The 20,434-nt window shown below is 40.1% G+C and overlaps 1 protein-coding gene across 1 annotated transcript in view; it reads left to right on the top strand.

Moving 5' to 3' along the window:
- The first annotated feature begins 243 nt into the window (after positions 1–243).
- The window catches only part of CCND2 (cyclin D2), a 33,653-nt gene continuing 13,462 nt past the window's right edge, over positions 244–20,434 (top strand). The window contains exons 1-3 of the mRNA XM_074194620.1: positions 244–668; positions 2,412–2,627; positions 7,340–7,499. Of these exons, the coding sequence (XP_074050721.1) occupies positions 474–668; positions 2,412–2,627; positions 7,340–7,499 (571 nt within the window). The 5' untranslated portion in view covers positions 244–473. The remainder of the gene's footprint in view (positions 669–2,411; positions 2,628–7,339; positions 7,500–20,434) is intronic.

Below are 20,434 nucleotides of genomic sequence, written 5' to 3'. Positions count from 1 at the left end.
TCTACGTGGGCCCCTGGTTCCTTTTTGCTAGAGCGGATAGAGGGAGAGGGCAAAAGAGAAAAGAAAAGGGATGGGGGAGCGTTTGAAGTTACGTCTGACCAGCTGCTGTTCTCCATAATAACGAGAGGGGAAGGGAGGGAGAGCGCCTGAAAGAAGGAGCGGAGGAGGAACTAGGGGGAGGAGAGTGAGTCGGGGGAGGGGAGCTGACTGCCCAGCCGGCTTACGTCACTGCCTCCTCTGCAGGAGGAAAGAGAGCCCAAGACCAGAAAAGTTTGAAGGGAGTGCAGGAGGGACCCAGCAGCTCTCCCGGAGCCCCTTCCTCCTCTCCGCGCCCTCTTCCCTCCCCTCGCCTCGCTTCTCCCTCTAAGAGCCAGGAGGCCAGGACCCCCACCCCACCCCCCCAAAAACCTCTTCTGAGCTCGAGGAAAGGGGGGGGCGGGGAGGGAAGAGGAGCCGGTTTCCCGGGGCGCGTCATGGAGCTTCTGTGCTGCGAGGTGGACCCCATCCGGAGGGCCGTGCCGGACCCCAGCCTCTTGTTCGACGACCGCGTCCTGCTGAACTTGCTCACCATCGAGGAACGCTATCTCCCCCAGTGCTCCTATTTCAAATGCGTGCAAAAGGACATCCAGCCCTACATGAGGAGGATGGTGGCCACTTGGATGCTGGAGGTTGGTCCGGACCCTCCCCGGGGAGGATCTCCCCCCGCCTCCTGGGTCTCGGGGACCCCGGGGGAGCGGGCGCCTGGGCCGGACTCGTGGCCTCCTTTACAGTCTGAGCCAGGCAGGACTGGGGGCGGGGGCGGAGAGGTGCCGGGGGTGGGGGTGGGGGTGCTGGCCGCTGGGGGCCCGACCCAGGGCCCGGGAGTCGCCCGCGTGTGCAGGTTCGCATGTGTTTCTTCGCTTCCACCCCCAACCTGCAGGGCTGCCTGCCCTCGCCTGTCCGCGGAGCCTGCGTGTATGGGTGTCTGTCTGTCTGTCTGCCCGGGGCGCGCACGCGCGTGTGCTTGTCTCTGTATGGCTATGCGAGCAGAAAAGTTGCAAAAAACGTGTAAAAAGCCGATTCATCCCAGCCCCGAGCCTCCGCATGCGGTCGGGGCTCCCACTGTTGGCATGGAAGAGTGGGCTGGGGGAGGGGAAGTGCCGAAGGAAGAGGGGCATGGTCCCAAACGCCGCAAAGAAAAAGGGGGGCAGAGATGACCCCCCCATTCACACATACACACTCTCTCCTCCCCCACTCAAATCTTTGCCCAGTCCATTTCTCAATGTGCCCACGTATGCATAACCCTGGATCTGCCCTGGTTTCGCCATGTTGCTTTGCAGATTTGGGTTCAAGAAGCTCCACACTACCCCCGGACCTGCATAAGACCCCCCATAACCCCAGCGTCCCTCTTCTGCCCTTTGATTCTGCCCTTAATCCCATCTTCTTGGAAGGGTTACTTAAACAGCTTAACAGTTTGTTTCGGGCGGGGGAGGGTTGGGTGGGGTGAGGAAGGAAGGGAAAAGGGGTACAGGACACCCCTAAAAGGAGTAAGAGGGTGGCCGACCCTCAGTGGCTCTGCGCATCCCCCCCATTCCTCCACCCCGCCCCCACTACCTTCCCTCCTTCTCATCCTTGTGGGGCCCAGAGGGATATAGCGGTCACTCGCCCATTCTTAACTGCCTCTGTTCGACTTGGACCTCTGGAAGGAAGCATTCCAAAAAGTCGAAATAAAAGCGTCTAAGACCACCTAAGACATCCATCTGGAAAGCCGGAACCCTTCCCAGGGTTTTCATGCTCAAAGGACCCCTCTAGGATTATTCTTCGATTTTTAGTAAATTTTTGAAGCAGCCGAGGCAACTTGTGTTCTGTGCTGCTGAGACTGCGACATCCCTTCCTCTCCTCCCTCCCCCTTCTTTTCCCCACCCCCACCCCCACCCTACTAGCGACTGCAGGATCTCAGAGTCGCAACCCCCCCCTCCAGCTTCCCAAACATTTTTTCAATTATAAGTAGTGATAGAGAAAGGATCCCGAGGTCTGAATGTTTTAAGTATTGCCCACCAGTTGCCTGGATAATTTTGATTTTATTTTTCTAACATGAAGAAATTTTTTAAAAAGAGGGAGGTGTGAGAGCAGGCAAAAGAAGTATGTAGCAAGAGAACGTGGGATGGGCAGCCTCCTGACTTATTCCTTTGAGTTTTGGATTTTACTTAATTCATTTCTATTTTTTTTCTGCATGGAATCGGGATGTCAGATACCTGGTCAGCTGTCTATAACTTCCTCTGCTCTAATCTTATCACTCCATCACATCCGCAGCCCTCTCCACCCCCAAAAATGAAATCGTTTGAGTTGGTTAACAGTATTCTGGTCCTCCCTCTTTCTTTATCTCCAATGCTCTCTTCTCTCTCTCTCCCCCCTTTTCCTCCCAATTGTAGGTCTGTGAAGAGCAGAAATGCGAAGAAGAGGTCTTTCCTTTAGCCATGAATTACCTGGACCGTTTCTTAGCAGGGGTGCCCACTCCTAAGTGTCGGCTGCAGCTTCTGGGTGCTGTCTGCATGTTCCTGGCCTCCAAGCTGAAGGAAACGATTCCCCTCACCGCAGAGAAACTGTGCATTTATACCGATAATTCAGTCAAACCCCAAGAGCTGCTGGTAATTAATGCCCCTTTCCAATTTTGTTCCTTCTCCATTCAGCCTTAGCCTCTTTCCTATCCCGCATCTTCCTAGATTCTTGCATTTACCATAGCTTACTTATATAAATAATTTTCTTATGTCATGGGTAATTAAGAAAAGAAGGTATATCTGGGTTGTTGAAATCTTTATTTATATTGATAATAGTGGGTATTTGTGAAAGAAAGGAATGATGCCGGGAGCCTGCAGTTCTACAGAGATTTAATTTGAATCCTTGGATGCTGAGAAAATGATAATCCAACTTCAGATGATGGGTCCTGGTGGAGTCTAACTTGATTGTAGATTTAGAGGTGGAAGAACTCCCTGATTTCACAGCTGAGTAAACGGAGTCATGCAGGGATGAAATTATTTAGTTATTTAGCAAATTAGGGTTATTTAGTCAACCATTTGAAATCTGGGACCATACTTCATAATACCCTTTATCGCAGGGATACCTTAGATATCGAAGACATTCAATATTTGACCTTTGGTTTTTATCATCACTGAAGTGTTAGACTATGTAGGGCAAGAATTTTTTTTTTTTTGCCAGAGTGGGAGGAGATGGGGAGAAAATATTGGCAGGTTACAAATCAGTTGATCCCTGTGATGGAACTTTTTGAACTCCCTTTCAACCACCCCTCCCCCACAAAATAAAACCTTATTAAGAGGGCTAAAAAATTTTTTTCTCCTTTTTATATGAAACATCCTCTTTCTTTTTCCCTGGAAGCTGTCTCTCATATACCAGGATTGGATTACATAATTTCTATGTCTCTTCCAGCTCTGTGATCTGCATAGTGGTCCTGAACCATCAAAAGTGGTTGGGGTTCTCCTATGGAAATTTCAGTAACTGGTAAAGGGGGGGGGGGGACTCTTTCCTACTAAGGCTGTGGTGCCATCTAGTGGCAGAAATTCATAACCGTTGAGGTGGGAGGAAGGATTTGCCAAGGGGTATAATATAGATGGAGGCAGTGAATGACTTCACCTTTGAAACACTGCCAAATTTCAGCTGCTTCTCTGAGGCTGAAGAAAAGTGGTTTCCTCTAGAGAGATATCTCTTTTTAACATTGTGCAAGAAAAGGCTCTTGCACCAATATCCTTTTATAGAACTACAAGCTGGGGTTTCAACTTAGCTTTGTAGGCAGTAAGACCTCAGGATTTTTCACCAGTTTCCAAAAATAGTTAAAGTTGACTTTGGAGCTTATGGAGGGGAAACTGGAGGATTTGGGTACAGGCTATTATTCTGAGGGTAATGGAATGTGCCTATATCAATTTATAAGAGCCGGAAGAAAGATGTCAACATCAGTGACAATTCCATTCATTTCAACACACTGGCATATTCAGAAGTCATGTGTTCAATTTAACAAATCTTTAAGCAAGAAACCAGACTAATGAGCCAGGCTAACATTGAGATTCATCAGACAAGGCATTCTGCTTTAGGACAAGATCCATAGAAAAATAGAATGGTCTCTGACCTCATGGAACTTACAGTAAGAGTGTAAAATGTATTCAGATATAAATATAAAACCAAATACACTATGATATGCAAGACATTTTCAGAGTTACCTGAAAACCTATAATGGACCCTTCATCCAGGGACTATCTAGTCTATCATTAAAGGGCATTATATCATTCCCCATTCTCATATCATAGACAACTAATTTTATTGATGAAAAAAGGAATCTTGAAGATCATGGAATACGAACCATTTTCTAGATGAAGGAATCAAATGACAGTCTTTAAATTGAACATGGAAAAGAGATTTGGATTTCTTAGGACAAACATGAGGGTAGTGGAAATGGAAATGGAGTTTTCCCTCTTCCTTTTATTTGATGATATCTTTGAAGTAAATTTTTTTTCCTCCAGTTGTCATGTCCTTTTAGTCTTATTTCAACCTTAGGCTAAATGATTTGAAAGAGTTCATTTAGGTCTGATCTTTAAGGGAAATGATGATGTGAGGCCTGGAAAAATTGAAGTTTGCATGCTTAGCTCTTGGACTGCATAATAAAGGCAGCTTTATCAAAGCAGAAGGGAGAGCTGACACCAACAATGAGAGTAAGACTACTAGAATGTCAAACAATAAGCTTTTTTTAGGGTTAAATACAAAATCTTACACTTGAGGTTTATTTTTTTAGATCAATTTCATAAGTACAAGATGGTCTAGTTATATCTGGATAGCATTTCATCTAAAAAAAATCTTGAGTTTCTAGAGACTACATGTTCAAAATGAATCCTTTTTGTGATATGGAAGCCAAAAATAGAACTTTTAGGGGCATTAAGAGAGTTTTTATCTCAAGTATTAGAGAGGTGAAAGTCCTTCTTTATGCTAGACAACACTAAGAACTTAGGGCCATCTAAAAAAATAGAATGAACTACCTCAAGTAGGTAGGTGGTGCACAGAATAGAGCCCTAGACTTGGATCAGACCTTAGTTCAAATCTGGCCTCAGACAGATGATGTGAGACCCTGGGCAAGTCACTTAAGCTTATTTGCTTCAGTTCCTTATCTATAAAATGAGCTGGAGGAGAAAATGGTAAACCAGCGTGGTAACTTTGCTAAGAAAACTCTAAATAGGGAGATTTGGACAAGACTGAACAACCACAAACAAGAGCCTCAAGTAGTAGATGCCCTTTCATTAGAAGACTTCAAAGCAGAAATTGGATAATCACTTAGGGTATACTGTAGTAGAGATAACAATTCAGGGATACGTTGGAGTCCCAGGTCATGGATCTTCAAATTATCCTGTCTAGAAAAAGGAGATTGCTAGTAACAATCCCCACTGTAGCACATTTAGATGAGGAAATGCTAAGGGTCTCAAAAGTGTCTCATTTTTCCAAAAAGTTTTTACTTTATAAGTCAACAAAGAGAATCCTGCATCTTTGGCATGACCTAGAAAGTACAGACAAGATGCAGGTTGCCAAGGAGCAGTGTCAAGGAACATTATTTCAATCTTCATTTTTTTATTAGGAATTTAAATTACTAAATTTCACTGACACAGACATTAAAAATAAATTTTTACTGAAGGACCACAGCAACCTTGACACTAACTGTTGGTTAAACTTTCTTAAGTGGGCAAATAGCAACACTGGATTTGGGACAAAGGGAAATAATAAAATCTTGGCAAAGAATAAATACCAGGGGAAGGTTCTCCTTAGACTTATCAAGGTTTTACATTTTTAGCATAAGGAGAAAATGAGCAATTTTCACAGAATCACAGTCTGAAGAAACTTAAGTGTCATCTACTCTAACTCGTACCTAATCAAACAAAGCAATAAAATACATCTTTGCCAGTCTTAAACATCAGTTATTATTTTAAAAAAATACTCTCCACACTATCCAAATGAGTGGTCAACCTGCCTATTGAAATCTCAAATGATGGAGTACCTGGAGACAGCCATTCCATTTCCCAATACTTAGAGTTAGGGATCCTTTTTTTTTTTAATCATCCAGTCAAATCTACCTTTCTGTAATTGTTACTCATTGCTTCCAGTTTGCCTTTTAGGTCAAGCTAAACCAGTACAGTCCTCTTCCTAGATAACCTTCTAGTTATTTGGAAGATAACTACCCTGTCTCCACCAAGGCTTTCCTAGGCTCAATTCCTTTTATTTATTTTGGTTTGGCATTTTCTTTATGATCCCACTGTAGCTTGTGAGTATAACCTCCCTAAAATGGAACACCTAGAAGATAACACAGTACTCTGGGTATGATCAGAGTATTTCTGTTGTAGGTATTGTTTCTTTTGATGCAGCCTTAGATATTGTTATTTTATTTGGTTGTTAAATTTCTCTTGTGCAGGGTGCTCATGGAGAGTCCCTTTCCAAATCCCTACCCCACTCTCCACCACAATGATTTACTCTTGTCTTCCCCTCTGGCTCCTGTGAAGTTAATTTTTTAATCTATTAATTTATGTATTTTTATTCGAGGCAATCAGGGTTAAGTGACTTGCCCAGGGTCACACAACTAGTAATTGTCTGAGGCCAGATTTTAACTCAGGCTCTATCCACTGTGCCATCTAGTTGCCCCTAAAGTTAGTTTTTGAACCCTAGATTAGTATTTTTTACATTTATTTCTAGCTAAACAAATTGAGCCTAGTGTTCTGGACTAATTAAGCTCTTTTTTGGATACTAACAATCATCAAACATTTCATATTTAGCCTTCCTCAATTTTGCCTCTCAGAATCTTACCTTTTCCCAAGGCTTCTGTATCTCTCAGACTTTCCAATCTTGTTGTTAGTATTTTATCTTCATATTACTTTGTTTTGACTTGCCTATGTTTATATTGTATCTCAGCAGTAAAATGTAAGTCTTTCACAGTACCTTGTCTATGTGGGGCATGTAAATTGAAATTAATTGAATTCCTCCCAGCTTTGTGTTCCCTGTAAATTTAATAATACTATAGTCCCAAATCCTAGGTAGAGATGTTACAGAGCCAGGGCAGTTTAAAAAATTAGGGGATTACACCAGAAATCTCTTCCATATTAACCACAAACTATTACTACTTCCTGCTATAAGTAAAATGTGGTAGTATTTGCATTTTACTCTTCTAATAACATAAAGTACAAGACAGTTCCACAAAGCATTGAAGGAAGGGGAAAAGGATTCAAGCCTAAAATCTTAGCAGTAATTTAATATCTATCTCTTGCAACTGTCCTCCCACTATGTTCAGGTGGCATTCCGTTTTTCCTTTTCTTTTCCCCAGGAGTGGGAATTGGTGGTATTGGGCAAGTTGAAGTGGAATCTGGCAGCTGTGACTCCCCATGACTTTATCGAGCACATTTTACGGAAGCTGCCCCTGCCGAAGGACAAGCTGCTTTTGATCAGAAAGCATGCACAGACATTTATTGCTCTTTGTGCAACAGGTAAGGGTAGGTTTTGTGTTTTCGATTGCAGAGACTGAGAAGCATGGGCTACATTTTGGTAGATTTTTAGAGTTTTTATGTTTAGACTCCTCAGTTTCATTGCTGTGATTTTTTTGTTGTATTTAATCTAAACATTCTCCTTTTTTTTTTCCACTGAACTCATAAATGGTTTATGAGAACAGGTGTGGTATAGAAAAAAAATGGTGCCCTTTAAAATCTTTATAGTGTCTAAAATGCTCTTTGAAAACTGCATATATTGCCTTCTAATTGTGGTTAAATATTTAATCTGTTCAGGGAAAGAATAGTTTGGAGATAAGCTGAAAGGAAATTGAGGAATTGGTTTATAAATGTAGGTTAAGGAATAATGCCAAAATACAGATCTTTCTTATTCTAATAAGTGAAAATACTAGATATCTGAAAGCTTGGGAGGATATATAATTAGCTGAATTTTCTCTTCTTCCTTGGGTTTACAACTACAATATCTTGGCTCTTGATGTTGTGAAAATGGGGACAGTAATCACATTTTTTTACTTTAAAACTTTTCAAACTTAGTATAGTATGTTCAACCAATGTAAGTTCTCTTGAACCCCTTTTCCTTCAGTGTCCTCAGAAACTAGAGGTGAGATTGGACATCATCTTTCTGAATGGTAACCTTTCCATTGTTCAGGCCTCATTTTTGCAGTAGGCTGTGTACCTGAAATTCAACCTACCAATGGAGAGTGAGGGTGGCTTGGAGTTGAGAATAGTAAAACATCACTTTATATACAGATTACATTTGAGCAGACCTATATGAGGATATGGTTTCTTCAACTCAGTCTAGACATAGAGGGGAGTTATACAACTGTTAGTATTTTAGGAATTAACTTCTTGGATCTTTAAAGCAGAGCTTCTTGACTGTTTTTGTCATGGATCCTTTGTGAAGCCTGTGGACCCTTCTCAGAATAATGTTTTTAAAGCAAAAAAAATAAATGACATAGTTTACAAAGGAGTCAAAGTTTAATTTAAAAAAATATTTAAAATTTGTCCTTTTTTAAGTTCACAACCCCCCCCAAAAGGTTCATGAAATTAAGAACATTTGCTTTAGATAATCACTTTAGATAGCCTTTTCTATATTCATTTTGTCACATGCTTGCAAAGAGAGGCAGTGTCATTTAGTGTTTGGAGAGCCAGTCTTGGACTAAGAAAAGATCTGGGTTAGTGTGTTGCCTCTGACCCATTCTGACTGTGTGATATAGAGCAACTCACTTAACCAGTGACCCAGGCATTTCTAAGAATAGAAGTTGAAGATTGGGGGCTCAATAATTAATCAATTGATAAAACATTTATTTAGCTCTACAGTGTTTAAGGAACTATGCTAAGCATTAGGAATGTGAAAAGAAGCAAAAGATAGTCTAAAGCCTTCAAGGAGCTTGCAATCTAATGGTGGAGATGACTTGCAAACAAACGTATACAAAGCAAGTTTTAGACAAGATAAATGGGAAATAATTAGCCAAAGGAAGGCATTGGAATTAAGAGGACTTGGTGAATGCTTCCTGTAGAAGGTCCATTTTGGAAGAGACTTAAAAGAAGGCAAAAAAATTAGTAGGTTTCTTACACCCAATGAAATCACTGGACCAGTTAAAAAAAAAGACTTCTAAGCATTATTGCCATCCCTAAATCTGATTAAGGGATGCTCTTTATGCCATCCTTTGATATTTTTTTCTTGTATGATGTGGACTTCATTCCACAGTACAGGGTTCTTATTTTCCTTGGTAGTTTTTTCGGGATTTGATTCCCTCATATCCTAACCTATTCAATGCAGAATGTATCCCATATACTTACAATGAGAGGTATTAGCTTCTCTTCCAGTGATCTGCAGATCCCTAACAGATTAGACTAAACTGTCTTTTTAGACTAAATCCTTTTCCACTTTCTTCCCTTCTACCTTTTGGCTTGATTCATAGGAGTCAGTCCCTCAGTGATTCATTATTTTGTTCTCCTCAGGTCCTTCCCTTTCCTCTCTGTTCATCACCCAGCACCGTAGGGGTGAGGTTGACTCGTCCTTTCTCTGCTCCCAACAATGACTGACCCCAGTTTCTAAGCTCCCTCACTGCCTAGCTATTGGGAGCCAAAGAACCATCTTGTCTTTATATCCCTACTTACTATTTAGGATATATTCTTTTACATTTTGACTTCTGAAAATTACTGGGTCTTAGTGTTCTTATTTATAAAAATGAGGGAATTGGATTAGACCAGTAAGGTTCCTCCAGTTTAGGAGTAGGGCAACTTCCCCACAGGACAGGTCCCCTAATTTCACACCTAACCTAAATTATAGGGCTTCCTTTCCTGGCTTCCTTAGTTAAGCTGGTTGCACTTAACTCATCATCAGAACTAAAGACAGCAACCTATTTAGTCAAAACAGTAAATTCAGCTCAGACAGAACCTGTTGTGAGAAATGCTATCAAAAATGTTTTGTCCTCAGAGAATTTTTTCTCTGCATAGGAAGAAAGGGACATAAACAGGAAAAGACCTATTAGCAAGTATAAATAAATACTGTGCAAACTGTGAGTGTTCAGTTGGATAGGATTCATCTCAGAAAGCTTCTTGGAGGGGAAGTTTATTGAGCATGGAAGTAATCATATTATCATAGTGCTTTGATTTAATTGTCTGTTAGTGTTTGATTTTATGTAAAATATTACACAGATATGTCCCTGTTCTGGTCTTGGAACTTATAGTTTAGGGGTGTTATCAGGAGGAAAAACTGATGGCCCTTTGCCCAGGACATCAGCCTTCCATGATTCCAAGATCCTAGGGATCAATGGGTGAGCATATGAGCTGTAAGCGCTGTGCTTTGCTTATGGTCGCTGGGATGCAGATACCACATGCCTTTTGAGGTTCAGGTAAATTATATATCAAGACCTAGAACTAGTCCGTTCTTTTCCTGTTACTCTTGTGACTTTCCTTTCCTACCTGGGGAGAGTGTATCAGTGGCAATGGTCAACCTCAGCAAGATGAGGCCCCTTGTTGACCTAGAGCCAGTCATGAGGCCAGATCATGGGAATGGATGGCTGTGAAAAAGAACTGGTGGTGATTTCAGTAAGTGGTGTTAAGGAGAGTATATGTGTGTGAAAGGGCAAGGTAAGGAGAGTGAAACCAGAGGGGCCAGAGGAAGGTGATGAAAATTCTACCAGTATATATGATCTAGGAGTAAGAACCTACCAACACAAAAGCTTCTTCTTTCTCAATTGAGCCTGGCCTTAAATGGCCATCAAGCTAGATATGGCTTTAAGATATTTGGATTCCAGGGGGGTGGCTAGGTCAAATCCGGTCTCAGACACTTAATAATGACCTAGATGTGTGGCCTTGGGCAAGCCACTTAACCCCATTTGCCTTGCAAAAAAAAAAAACTAAAAAAAAAAAATTTGGATTCCCACTGGGATCTACCCCAACCCAAAGTCATCATCCTTGATGAATGTCCCTGAGTGAATGCCCTTTAAATAACTGCTAAGGTCAGGAACTTTTATACCCTAAGATATATTCCCCAGAAACTTGAATTTCATATTTCTAGATCTGGCAACAATAACAACACATTTATATCATTCTCATAAACTGCTTTCATATCTAATATTAATTGCCCTTTAGGTCATTGATTTTTTTAGACATGGAAAGGACCTGCTTCATGTCATTGGGTCTCTGATTAGAAGAACCATAGATTTTTAAACTGGTGAAGGGCCTTCAACATAATCTATTCCAAGTCACCTCACTTTACCAGTGAGGAATATAACAACACCAAGTGATTTTTGTTTTCCCCCTAAGGTCACACAGCAAGGTACTAGGGCCAGGATTTGAACTCAAGTTTTTTAACTCTAAATTCAGTGTTCTTTCTTTAAAAACAAACCAACAAATGGGTATTTTTGATGACTTGGGATCCTAATTAAGTATTTTATGATGTTTGACTCTTTATGCCAGTGAGAACAGAAAAACCAATAATACCTCCTTTTGAACTCAACATTGTGAGAAAAAAAGAAGGTGATTAACACTACTTTTCCAAAAACCCATCAACACATTCTTGCCTCACACTCCTTTGGGCACCATGAATCTATCCCTGTGCTGCCATATTTCCTTTGCCTTGAAGCTTTTCATCCCTTCTATAGTCAGTAGCATCTAAACCCTATTATTCTAAAAATGATAATCCCAGCTTATCAAAAGACACTAAGTATTGACCTTGCCTCTTATTATCCATGTGACCTCAGGCTACTTAGTTCCCTTCTCTGGATTGGGTTCTGATCAGTAAAGTTTGAGCTTTGGGCTCAGTGATCTTTAAAGCTCCACAGGCTGTAATCAGTATGCTATTTGTGATCTGAACCTGTGTAATGGGTATGTCCTGGTTCTTCTTCTCCCTGCCCCAACCTCTATTTCTGCCTCTGAGTTAAGGTAGCAATGACTAAGCTCAGGGGGGATCTATTTTCTGTTCCTGCACTTGGAAGTAGCAGGAAGGAATACGGGACTGGGACCATTTTATTCTGGCTTTGTTTTTCTCAAGGCTGTGGTTTCTGTTGCCTCCTAGTGGTTACCTATTGCAGAGCAGGTATCTAAGTCATTTCCTTTCAAGGTGGGACTTTCATCAATCCTTCTTAATTTTAATTTTAAAATTCATTATATTTTGGATCAGAGAATTTCCATAATTAATATCTGAGCAAATGACCTAAGTGCAATCATGTCTTTACCCTCTATTTGCATTATCATAAAAATGGAACCTAAATCAATATACTAACACTAATCATGGTATCCAAGAGGCATAGCATTCAACCAGTCACAAGTTTTTGCTAAGCATCTACTAGGTACCAGGAGTACCAAATGCAAAAAATAAAACGATCAGTATTCTCAATGATCTGAGTGTTTCTTGGTCCTGAAAAATGACTTTCAGCCACAGTTCTATCTATTTCTATGGTGCTGTTCTCTAATCAGTGGGATAAGAGATCACTCTCTCTCCAGCCCTGAAAAGGGAAAATAGAAATAACATTTTGGATTTTTCTTTAATGTTTACTATTAAGAGCCCGGAGGACCAACAAAAAAAACTTAGTTCTATGTCCAAAGTTACTCTAAGCAAATTGTTTAAATTTAAATTTTGGTGTAGGAAAAAGACTGGGAACCATCAGACTTGGGTTCTTTTTTGGTTTTTGTGGGGCAATCAGGGGTTAAGTGATTTGCCTTCCCATAGTCACACACCTAGTAATTATCTAAGCCTGGACTTGAACTCAGGTCCTCCTGACTCCAGAGCCAGTGCTCTATCCACTGAATCACCTAGCTGCCCAGACTTAGGTTCTTAATCGCATCACTGCCAACAGTGTGTCCTTGGACAAAATTAACCTTATTTCAGGACCTCAGTTTTCTTATCAATAAAGCTGATTGGTGGATTACTTCATCTAGATGATGATTGGTGGATTGTAGTAAGAATTTGATTTCATTTCTGGAACATGTACCAAACTTGTTGAATAGAAGAAAATAAGATTTCTGTTCTTCTAACCCCTCATATGCTTGGCCTCCTATTCTCAGCATCTTTCTGTACCCCAGGCTTTTCAGTTGCCCTTTATCAACATTAGTCCATCCTTAAACATTTACATTGTATGCCAATAAGAGCAAACATCAAAATAGTCCCTGCCCTCAAAGAGCTCACAATCTATTGGAAAATTTAGCTTGAAAATGAATAGATACTTCCAGATCCATACCAACTGATTGAAACTGAATCTTGGGTCTCTTCTATATGTCGTCCCCTCCCATTAGAAAGTGAGCTCCTTGAGAATAAGGATGTTCTTCCATTTCCCTCTGTATTTTCATCCCTTAACATAGTGTTTGGCACAGGTGTATGTATGTATGTGTGTGTGTGTGTGTGTGTGTGTGTGTGTGTGTGTATACACACACACATATACATATGTGCATGCATGTGTATGTGAAGTTAAGGATATTAAAAAAAGGTGAGTTGAGGAGTAAGAGCATTCCAAGTATAGAGAACAAGCAGTTAAAATGGATTTGGTAAATGGACTGCTGGGGGACAGCACCTAGGCACCAAATATAATTGATTTTTTCTTGAAGTTTAACTGAGAGAAAACGAAGAGATATAGAAGGAAAACTTTTGGATGTGCTAGAATAAAATGAAGCTTTGTATTTTTTTGAAGAATGGGGAGGACATGAGCATGTTTTTAGACAGCCAGAAAGAGCAGTGGAATTATATATATATATTATATATATATATATACATCAGTCTGCCTTCACAAGAAACATCTTTCATAGTAAACTTACTGGGGACTTAGAGAGTAAAGGAAGAAATTGTGGAAATAATTTGAAATGAGAAGAAGGAGAGAAAAGGAAACTGAGCACCATTTTAGACTGCTAGGGGGCTCATTGAATAGGTTTCTGGGCCTGGAGTCTAGAAGACTTGGGTTCAAATGTGGTTTTAGATACTAGTAACCGTGTGACCTTTGGCAAGTCATTTCACCTCTGGCTGAAATTCACCTGTAAAATGAGAATAATAATAGTAACCACTTCCCAGGATTGTTTTGAGAATCAAACAAGATAACATTTTGAAATGGGTTAGCACGAGCACTTAATAAAAGCTATTCCTAGCCTTTATGAGCACCTAGGAGGGTGGGGAGGAGGTGTTTTGGAAGCCTGAGGGGAACTGTGGTGAGTGCAATAACTAATGTTTGGGGAGATAATAATAAAATAATATAGTATAATTGCTTTGTTGCAGTGAGGTCCTAATATTTATACTACATGACTAATTTGGAAATATGTTAAACACAGTTATATATTTAAAACCTATATCAGATTGTTTGCTGCTATGGGGAGGGGAAGGTGGTAGGAAAATGTGGAACTCAAAAGCTTGTAAAAGGATAAATGTTGAAAACTACTTTTGCATGTAATTGAAAAATTAACTAAATTTTAAAAATCAATTGCATATGTGGATACATATTTGTAGTTTTCTCTGTCAATGTAGTTACAAAACATGAGAACAAAGAGATAAGAGTTTTGAGAGAAGAGAATGTAGTGCTGATAGGGCTGACCAAAAGGTCAGGATTGGAAAAGGGGCAGAGGAGAGGTGAGTCAGGGCAAGGGGACATAGCCTGGTTAAAGTACTAAGATTGAAGTGAGCATGAAGAACAGAGTTAGGGGTCATAAGGTATAAGAAAATAGAAATTTTGAAAAAGTAAAGGTATGTTAGAGTTCATAACAAAATTAAAATCCCCCTGAGTGGTGGTAAGATCAAGGTTATGACATCCCTGTGTGTATAGATCATGAAAAATGAGTAGATTGAAGAGTAAGGAAATTAGAGGTTGGTGAGGGAACAAGTGCATATATTGAATCCTCTAATATAAGGTTAGAAGTTAAAGTAGAAACGGAGATGGAGGACCAGGAGTCCAAACTTATTGAGGTCCATGGAGTGATTAGAAGGTTCAAAATTGTCCCTAGTAGTAGTTGGTGTGTTCTCTGAGATGACAGAAACCCTGTTTCGTGGCAAATAGGAGAAGGTCTGCAAAGAGGGCAGGAGATGGTGGCTCTAAAAGAATCTGATCTCCCCTGACCCTCTTCCATAAGCTGTGGTTAGGGTTTCCAAGACGGATTCTTTTCTAATTTGAATAGCTAAGATTTATAAAATGCTTTAAGATTTACAAGGCACTATACAAATATAATCTCATTTTGTCCCCATGATACAACCTTCAGAGCTAGGTGGTATTATTATTCTCATTCTACAGATTAGAAAACTGAGGAAAATTTGGGATAAGTGACCTGTCCGTGGTCATAGAGCTCATGTCTTAAACCATATTGGAACTTGGGTCTTCCTTACACTGGGGGTTCAGTGCTCTATCTACTGACTTTCTGGACCTCTTTCACTGAGTTGCTGGGACCTCCTTCCTTAAACTGACCTCTTAAAAATATCTGAAAAGAATCCAGTCCAGGAAGAGTTTCTCCCTTCTCACATCTATACATGTTAATAAGCATTTCCATTAGACCACAGAGGTTCTTAACCTACTGTTGGTAAACTTTGTTTCCTTTGAGGTGTTTTAAAAATATATTTTGATAACTATTTGAATGTGAAGAGTTTCTTTATAATCCTACATATTTAATTTTATGCAATTAAAATTATTCTGCAGTGAAAGGAGCACTGGCCCTGGAGTCAAGATGACCTGAGTTCAAATCTGACCTCAGACACTTAATAATTACTTAGCTATGTAACCTTGGGCAAGTCATTTAACCCCACTGCCTTGCAAAAGTCAAAAAAAAATTTATTCTGAGAAGGGTTCTATAGTTACACAATTCTTCCATAGGATTCTATCTCACTTTCATGTATGTGCATACACACACACACACACACACACACACACACACAGAATCTTTGATCTAAAGAAAAAGTGATTTTGAATATAGATTTACAAATAATTAATAGACTATTTCTCCATTCTATGAGATTCTGATGGCTTGACCTGATTAAAATGAAAAATGAAAAAAAATCTCAAAAACATACTAGAGAACCACCACCACCCCCAGCTCCTAGGGAAAATTCTTGCTCTACTCCCAAAGGTAAATGGGAGGTAAATAGAAAATTCTTCACCCAGTTATTGGTTGGGAGCAGAGGGAATGTCTCTTAATTTCTCTAAGGGGCATTTCTATATACTTTTCAGAAAGGTGAGAGTTAGTAGCCATGTGCCTCCATCCTACCCCCACCCCCAGCCACCTGGGCCGATGGAGGAGGAGGAGGTTTCTCTCTGAGATTCCCCAAAAGTATTTATCTGTACTCTTGTTGACCCAAAAGAGGAATTTTGTATCAGGACCGAAACCTCACACTGACCCTAGAGCTTTTTGAAATGTTTCCTAGTATCATTCCCCACTGAGTTGCAGAACCTTGGAAGGAGAGGTCCTTGAAAATAAGAATGGTTCCCTTCTTTGTATTTGGGTTCCCAGCAGTTGGTATTTAATAAAATGCTTATTGATTGCTTGGTCGGATGGAGCAGAGGCGTTCTTGAGCCCCCTTTCCTTTTGTATCCACCCTCATTGGCCCCCCACACACTCCCTGCTTTCCAAGCTTTGCTGGTGTTGGTTCATCCCTCCTCTCTATCAAATCCTACTCAAGTCCCACTCTTCCACAAAATCTTCTCAGATTATTCCAGCTCACACTGAACTCTCTTTTCTTTGAACTCAACCATCTGAACTACCCCACAATTTATTACATCATCCCATTCTTTCTGACTAAGGAAGCTGCTAATATTAAGCTGCTAGTTGGCGTTTTGCCCAAGGCCCCTTGGAATGTTTCCATGTGTCCCGTGTTGTGGTTTTTCTGGCCTGTTTGGAGGGTAACTAATGTCATCCTGCCTTTTGAGACCCTGTCCAGGGAGTCACAGGTGAGAGTAAGCTAAGGTCAAGGGGTCATTTCTTCATTGAGACTAGGCAAGGAGCAAGAATTGAACTGTTAGTCTGAGGCCAGGAAGCACTGCTGCTGACCTTGAGAGGGATGTTCCAGGGCCAAACCAGATTATGTTTGTCCAGAGCTTTATAACTGAAGGACTGGTTTTTATTTTTGTTTTTGTTTTTTGGAGGGGGGTAGATTTAAATGATTTGCTTTTATTATGAAAGAAAATATCACTCCCCAGACATTTGATCAGAGTCTTCCTGGCTCTATTTTTTTTTCATCTTTATTTTTCCTCCCCCAGTCTGGTAAGGGGTGAGCCCTTTTATTTGGGACATCTCCCATTGGTATTTCTTTTTTGTATTTATCTTGAGGCTATCTAAGGTAAAAAGAAAATTTTACAAGTTGGATAAGGGTGACATCAGCCTACTAGCTAATAGTTCTTAAATTCTTTGCACTGTTAGTGAATTGGTCTGACCATTTTGGAGAACAGTTTGGAACTATGTCTGAAAGTCAGTGGTTAAAAATTGGAAACCGGAGTGGCTAGGTGGCACAGTGGATAAGGCACCGGCCCTGGAGTCAGGAGCACCTGAGTTCAAATCCGACCTCAGACACTTAATAATTACCTAGCTGTGTGGCCTTGGGAAAGCCACTTAACCCCATTGCCTTGCAAAAAAAAAAGCCCTAAAATAAATAAATATAATAATAAATTTTTTTTTTTAAATTGGAAACCAAAGGAATGCCCTTAGATTGGGGAATTACTTCTTAAAAGGTATTCAAATTCTAAGTTCAATGTTCTTTCTCTTCCACCATGCTGCTAGCTTGGGTGCCCTCACACCCTACATTGGCAAACTTAGTGACAGGTGGAGATCTTCACAGAACATTGTCAAGAATTTTTGATTCAGTCATTTCCTTAGCTCTTTTTCTATTTCCTGCCCCAAATCCCCTATGGATAGCTTGTCATTCAGAGAGCAAGTAAAACCTTTCTCTAGAGGGGACTTAATACTTTTTTTTGGAGAGGGTAGCTGGTTGGAGTACAGTAATAACCTAAACTATTAGAAAATCTTCCCCAGAATCAGACAAGTTTCCATTTATCCAGGTATAAGATTGACCACAAAGAAATTTTTATCAGTCTGTCAACAAATACTTAACTTTGTACCCAGGCAGGGGTAGGGAACATCTAGCCCTCCAAATCATGGCAACTGAAAATTCAATAAATCTTGGAACCTTTTAGAAGTGAATTAAATAAATGTTTGACCAATATAGCAGACTGATTTTTAAGGTAATAATTTTGTATGGCCCTATAAATATTCAAAGGACCATTGACAGAAAAACAATTCCCCATCCCTGTATTAAGAACTGAGGAAGGCAACAAAAGATTTTGCCCTCAAGGGGTTCACATTTCTCATGGGAATTAAAATATTCACACCCAGTTTGGCAAGCACTCACCCCAAGCTTTGTAGCTAACAGGTTAAATAAGAAATGAATTTGGACAGTATCCTTCAACTTTCTTGCTGTGTGCTTTCTCCAGAATTCTTTCCATACTTGTCCTCTATATGCAACTGCTTCATTCAGTTAATTAATATGTAATTATTAATAGGAGCTGACCATACAAATCCTCAGTTTGTTATATAGCAAAATCCAAGCATTTGTGAGCTTTGAAATCCCTGGTTCTGGAACTTGTGGCAGAAGCAAGAGAAGGGCCAGGGCTAGTTTCTCTTCTCCCTACCCCCAGATGCTTCCAGCCAGAGGCCTTCATGGGTCTCGGATGTCTGTCTCATTTGCATTGTGAATGACACAGAGGGGAGCTAACGAGGTTATTGGGCAAAGAAACACTCTCATGTGACCCATGTGGAAGCAGACCTACAGCAGAGCTAAATGGGGGCAGGGGCACTCTTTCATCCAAACTGGCAGGGCAGAGGGGGGAAGGGAACAGGTTAGAAGGGTGGATGGTGCAGTTTTTATCCAAGACCATAGTAAACCTTAAAGGAACAAAGAAGGTAGGAAAGGAAAAAAAACCTGCTGTCTAGATCAGTGTAAGTGAAGGAAAGGTACTTAAAGGCCATAAGGATTCCTGTATTTCTTGCTGAGGACTCCTAAGAACCCCTTGGACAAGTAGAGAGGTTGTATAATATTAGAGACAACTGAATTCTGTAGATTCTGGATTCAGGGTAGGCAGGCTTCCATCCTGGGTACCATACTTTCTCTTTGAGGGAACTGTGGACAAATGACTTCACTCCTCTTTTGGGGGTACAGTAATGTTTACATAGGGGTTATGTTATGTAGAAAAATCCTTCTGTACACCTGAAAATGTTGCATGAACTGTTTTCCAGCAGAGAGGAAATTGGACCTGGAGCTTAAATCCTGCCACTGATATTTAATATAGTAACGGTCATGGACAAGTCACTTAACTTTGTGAGCTCTAGTTTCTTCTTCAGTGAAGTGGATAATTATATCTGTAGTATCATAGTGTTGTGAAGCCCAAATAAGTTATTATAAAAAAATAAATAATATAAATAAATATAATAAAAATTATCATAATTTCAGAGAACACAACAGACCTGAATTTTCCTAGAGTATTTTTCCTTTTGGTGGATAAGAGGGCTAGGACTAGGAGGAGTTATAATTGGAAACTTGGATACCACTTCTTTCTGACTACAAGAAACTCTCTCTCTGGATATCTTCAAATTAGTGAACTTGCTTTGTTCTTTAAATACTCTTTTTTACTCTATCAATAGCCTTATCTTAAAAATACTTAATCTCCATGTACTTAGACAAATAGACAAATCTTTGACTCCTTCCCACAAAGTAGAATTGGTAAACTCCTTAAGGACTGGGACTGCAAGCCTTGTGTCCCCCAAAGTTAGGTGGAGACTTTTCCTTGGTAAATGTTGATTTGATGGATTGAACAGGAGGGAAGCTTCTAGGAATCTCCCCCTAGAATACTAGTAATTGATATTCAATGAATAAGAATTCATATTGGAGAAGAAGTACTAACTTAGAAGACCTATATTTCTCAATGAATGAATTGGTCAATAAGAAATCATTTATTAAATGTTTACCATATGTTAAGTTACTGGTCTAAGCAATGGAAATACAATAGACCCTGCCTTAAATGCAGTTACATTCTAGTATGAGTATATAATAATACACATTATACAACTCCTATCTAATCAGCCAATCTTCACTTTACCCTGGCCATCTTCCCTGCTCTTACTTGGCCAACCTCTCCCTCACCAGCTCTGGAACCATAATTAGATCAATCAAATTAATCTTGACACTGTTACATAAAACATGTTAGCAAACCAAAATCACCTTCCCTAACCACCTCTTTGTGTCCCATGTTGGAAGTGATTTCACAATATGACTAATATGTAAATATGTTAAACATGAATGTACCTGTACAACTTTTACCAGACTATTGGCCACCATGAAGAGGGGATGGAAGGTAGTAGAAATTTATAGTGCTCATAAATTTGCAAATGAATGAATGTTGAAAAACTACCATTGCAAGTAATTGGAGAAAAAAAATAAAATTTCAATAAAAAAGAAG

Source organism: Macrotis lagotis, chromosome 7 (genome assembly GCF_037893015.1).
Source record: "Macrotis lagotis isolate mMagLag1 chromosome 7, bilby.v1.9.chrom.fasta, whole genome shotgun sequence".
NCBI lineage: Eukaryota > Metazoa > Chordata > Mammalia > Peramelemorphia > Peramelidae > Macrotis > Macrotis lagotis.
The sequence above is the reverse complement of the archived record's forward strand: the minus strand, read 5'-3'. Positions and strand labels throughout refer to the sequence as shown.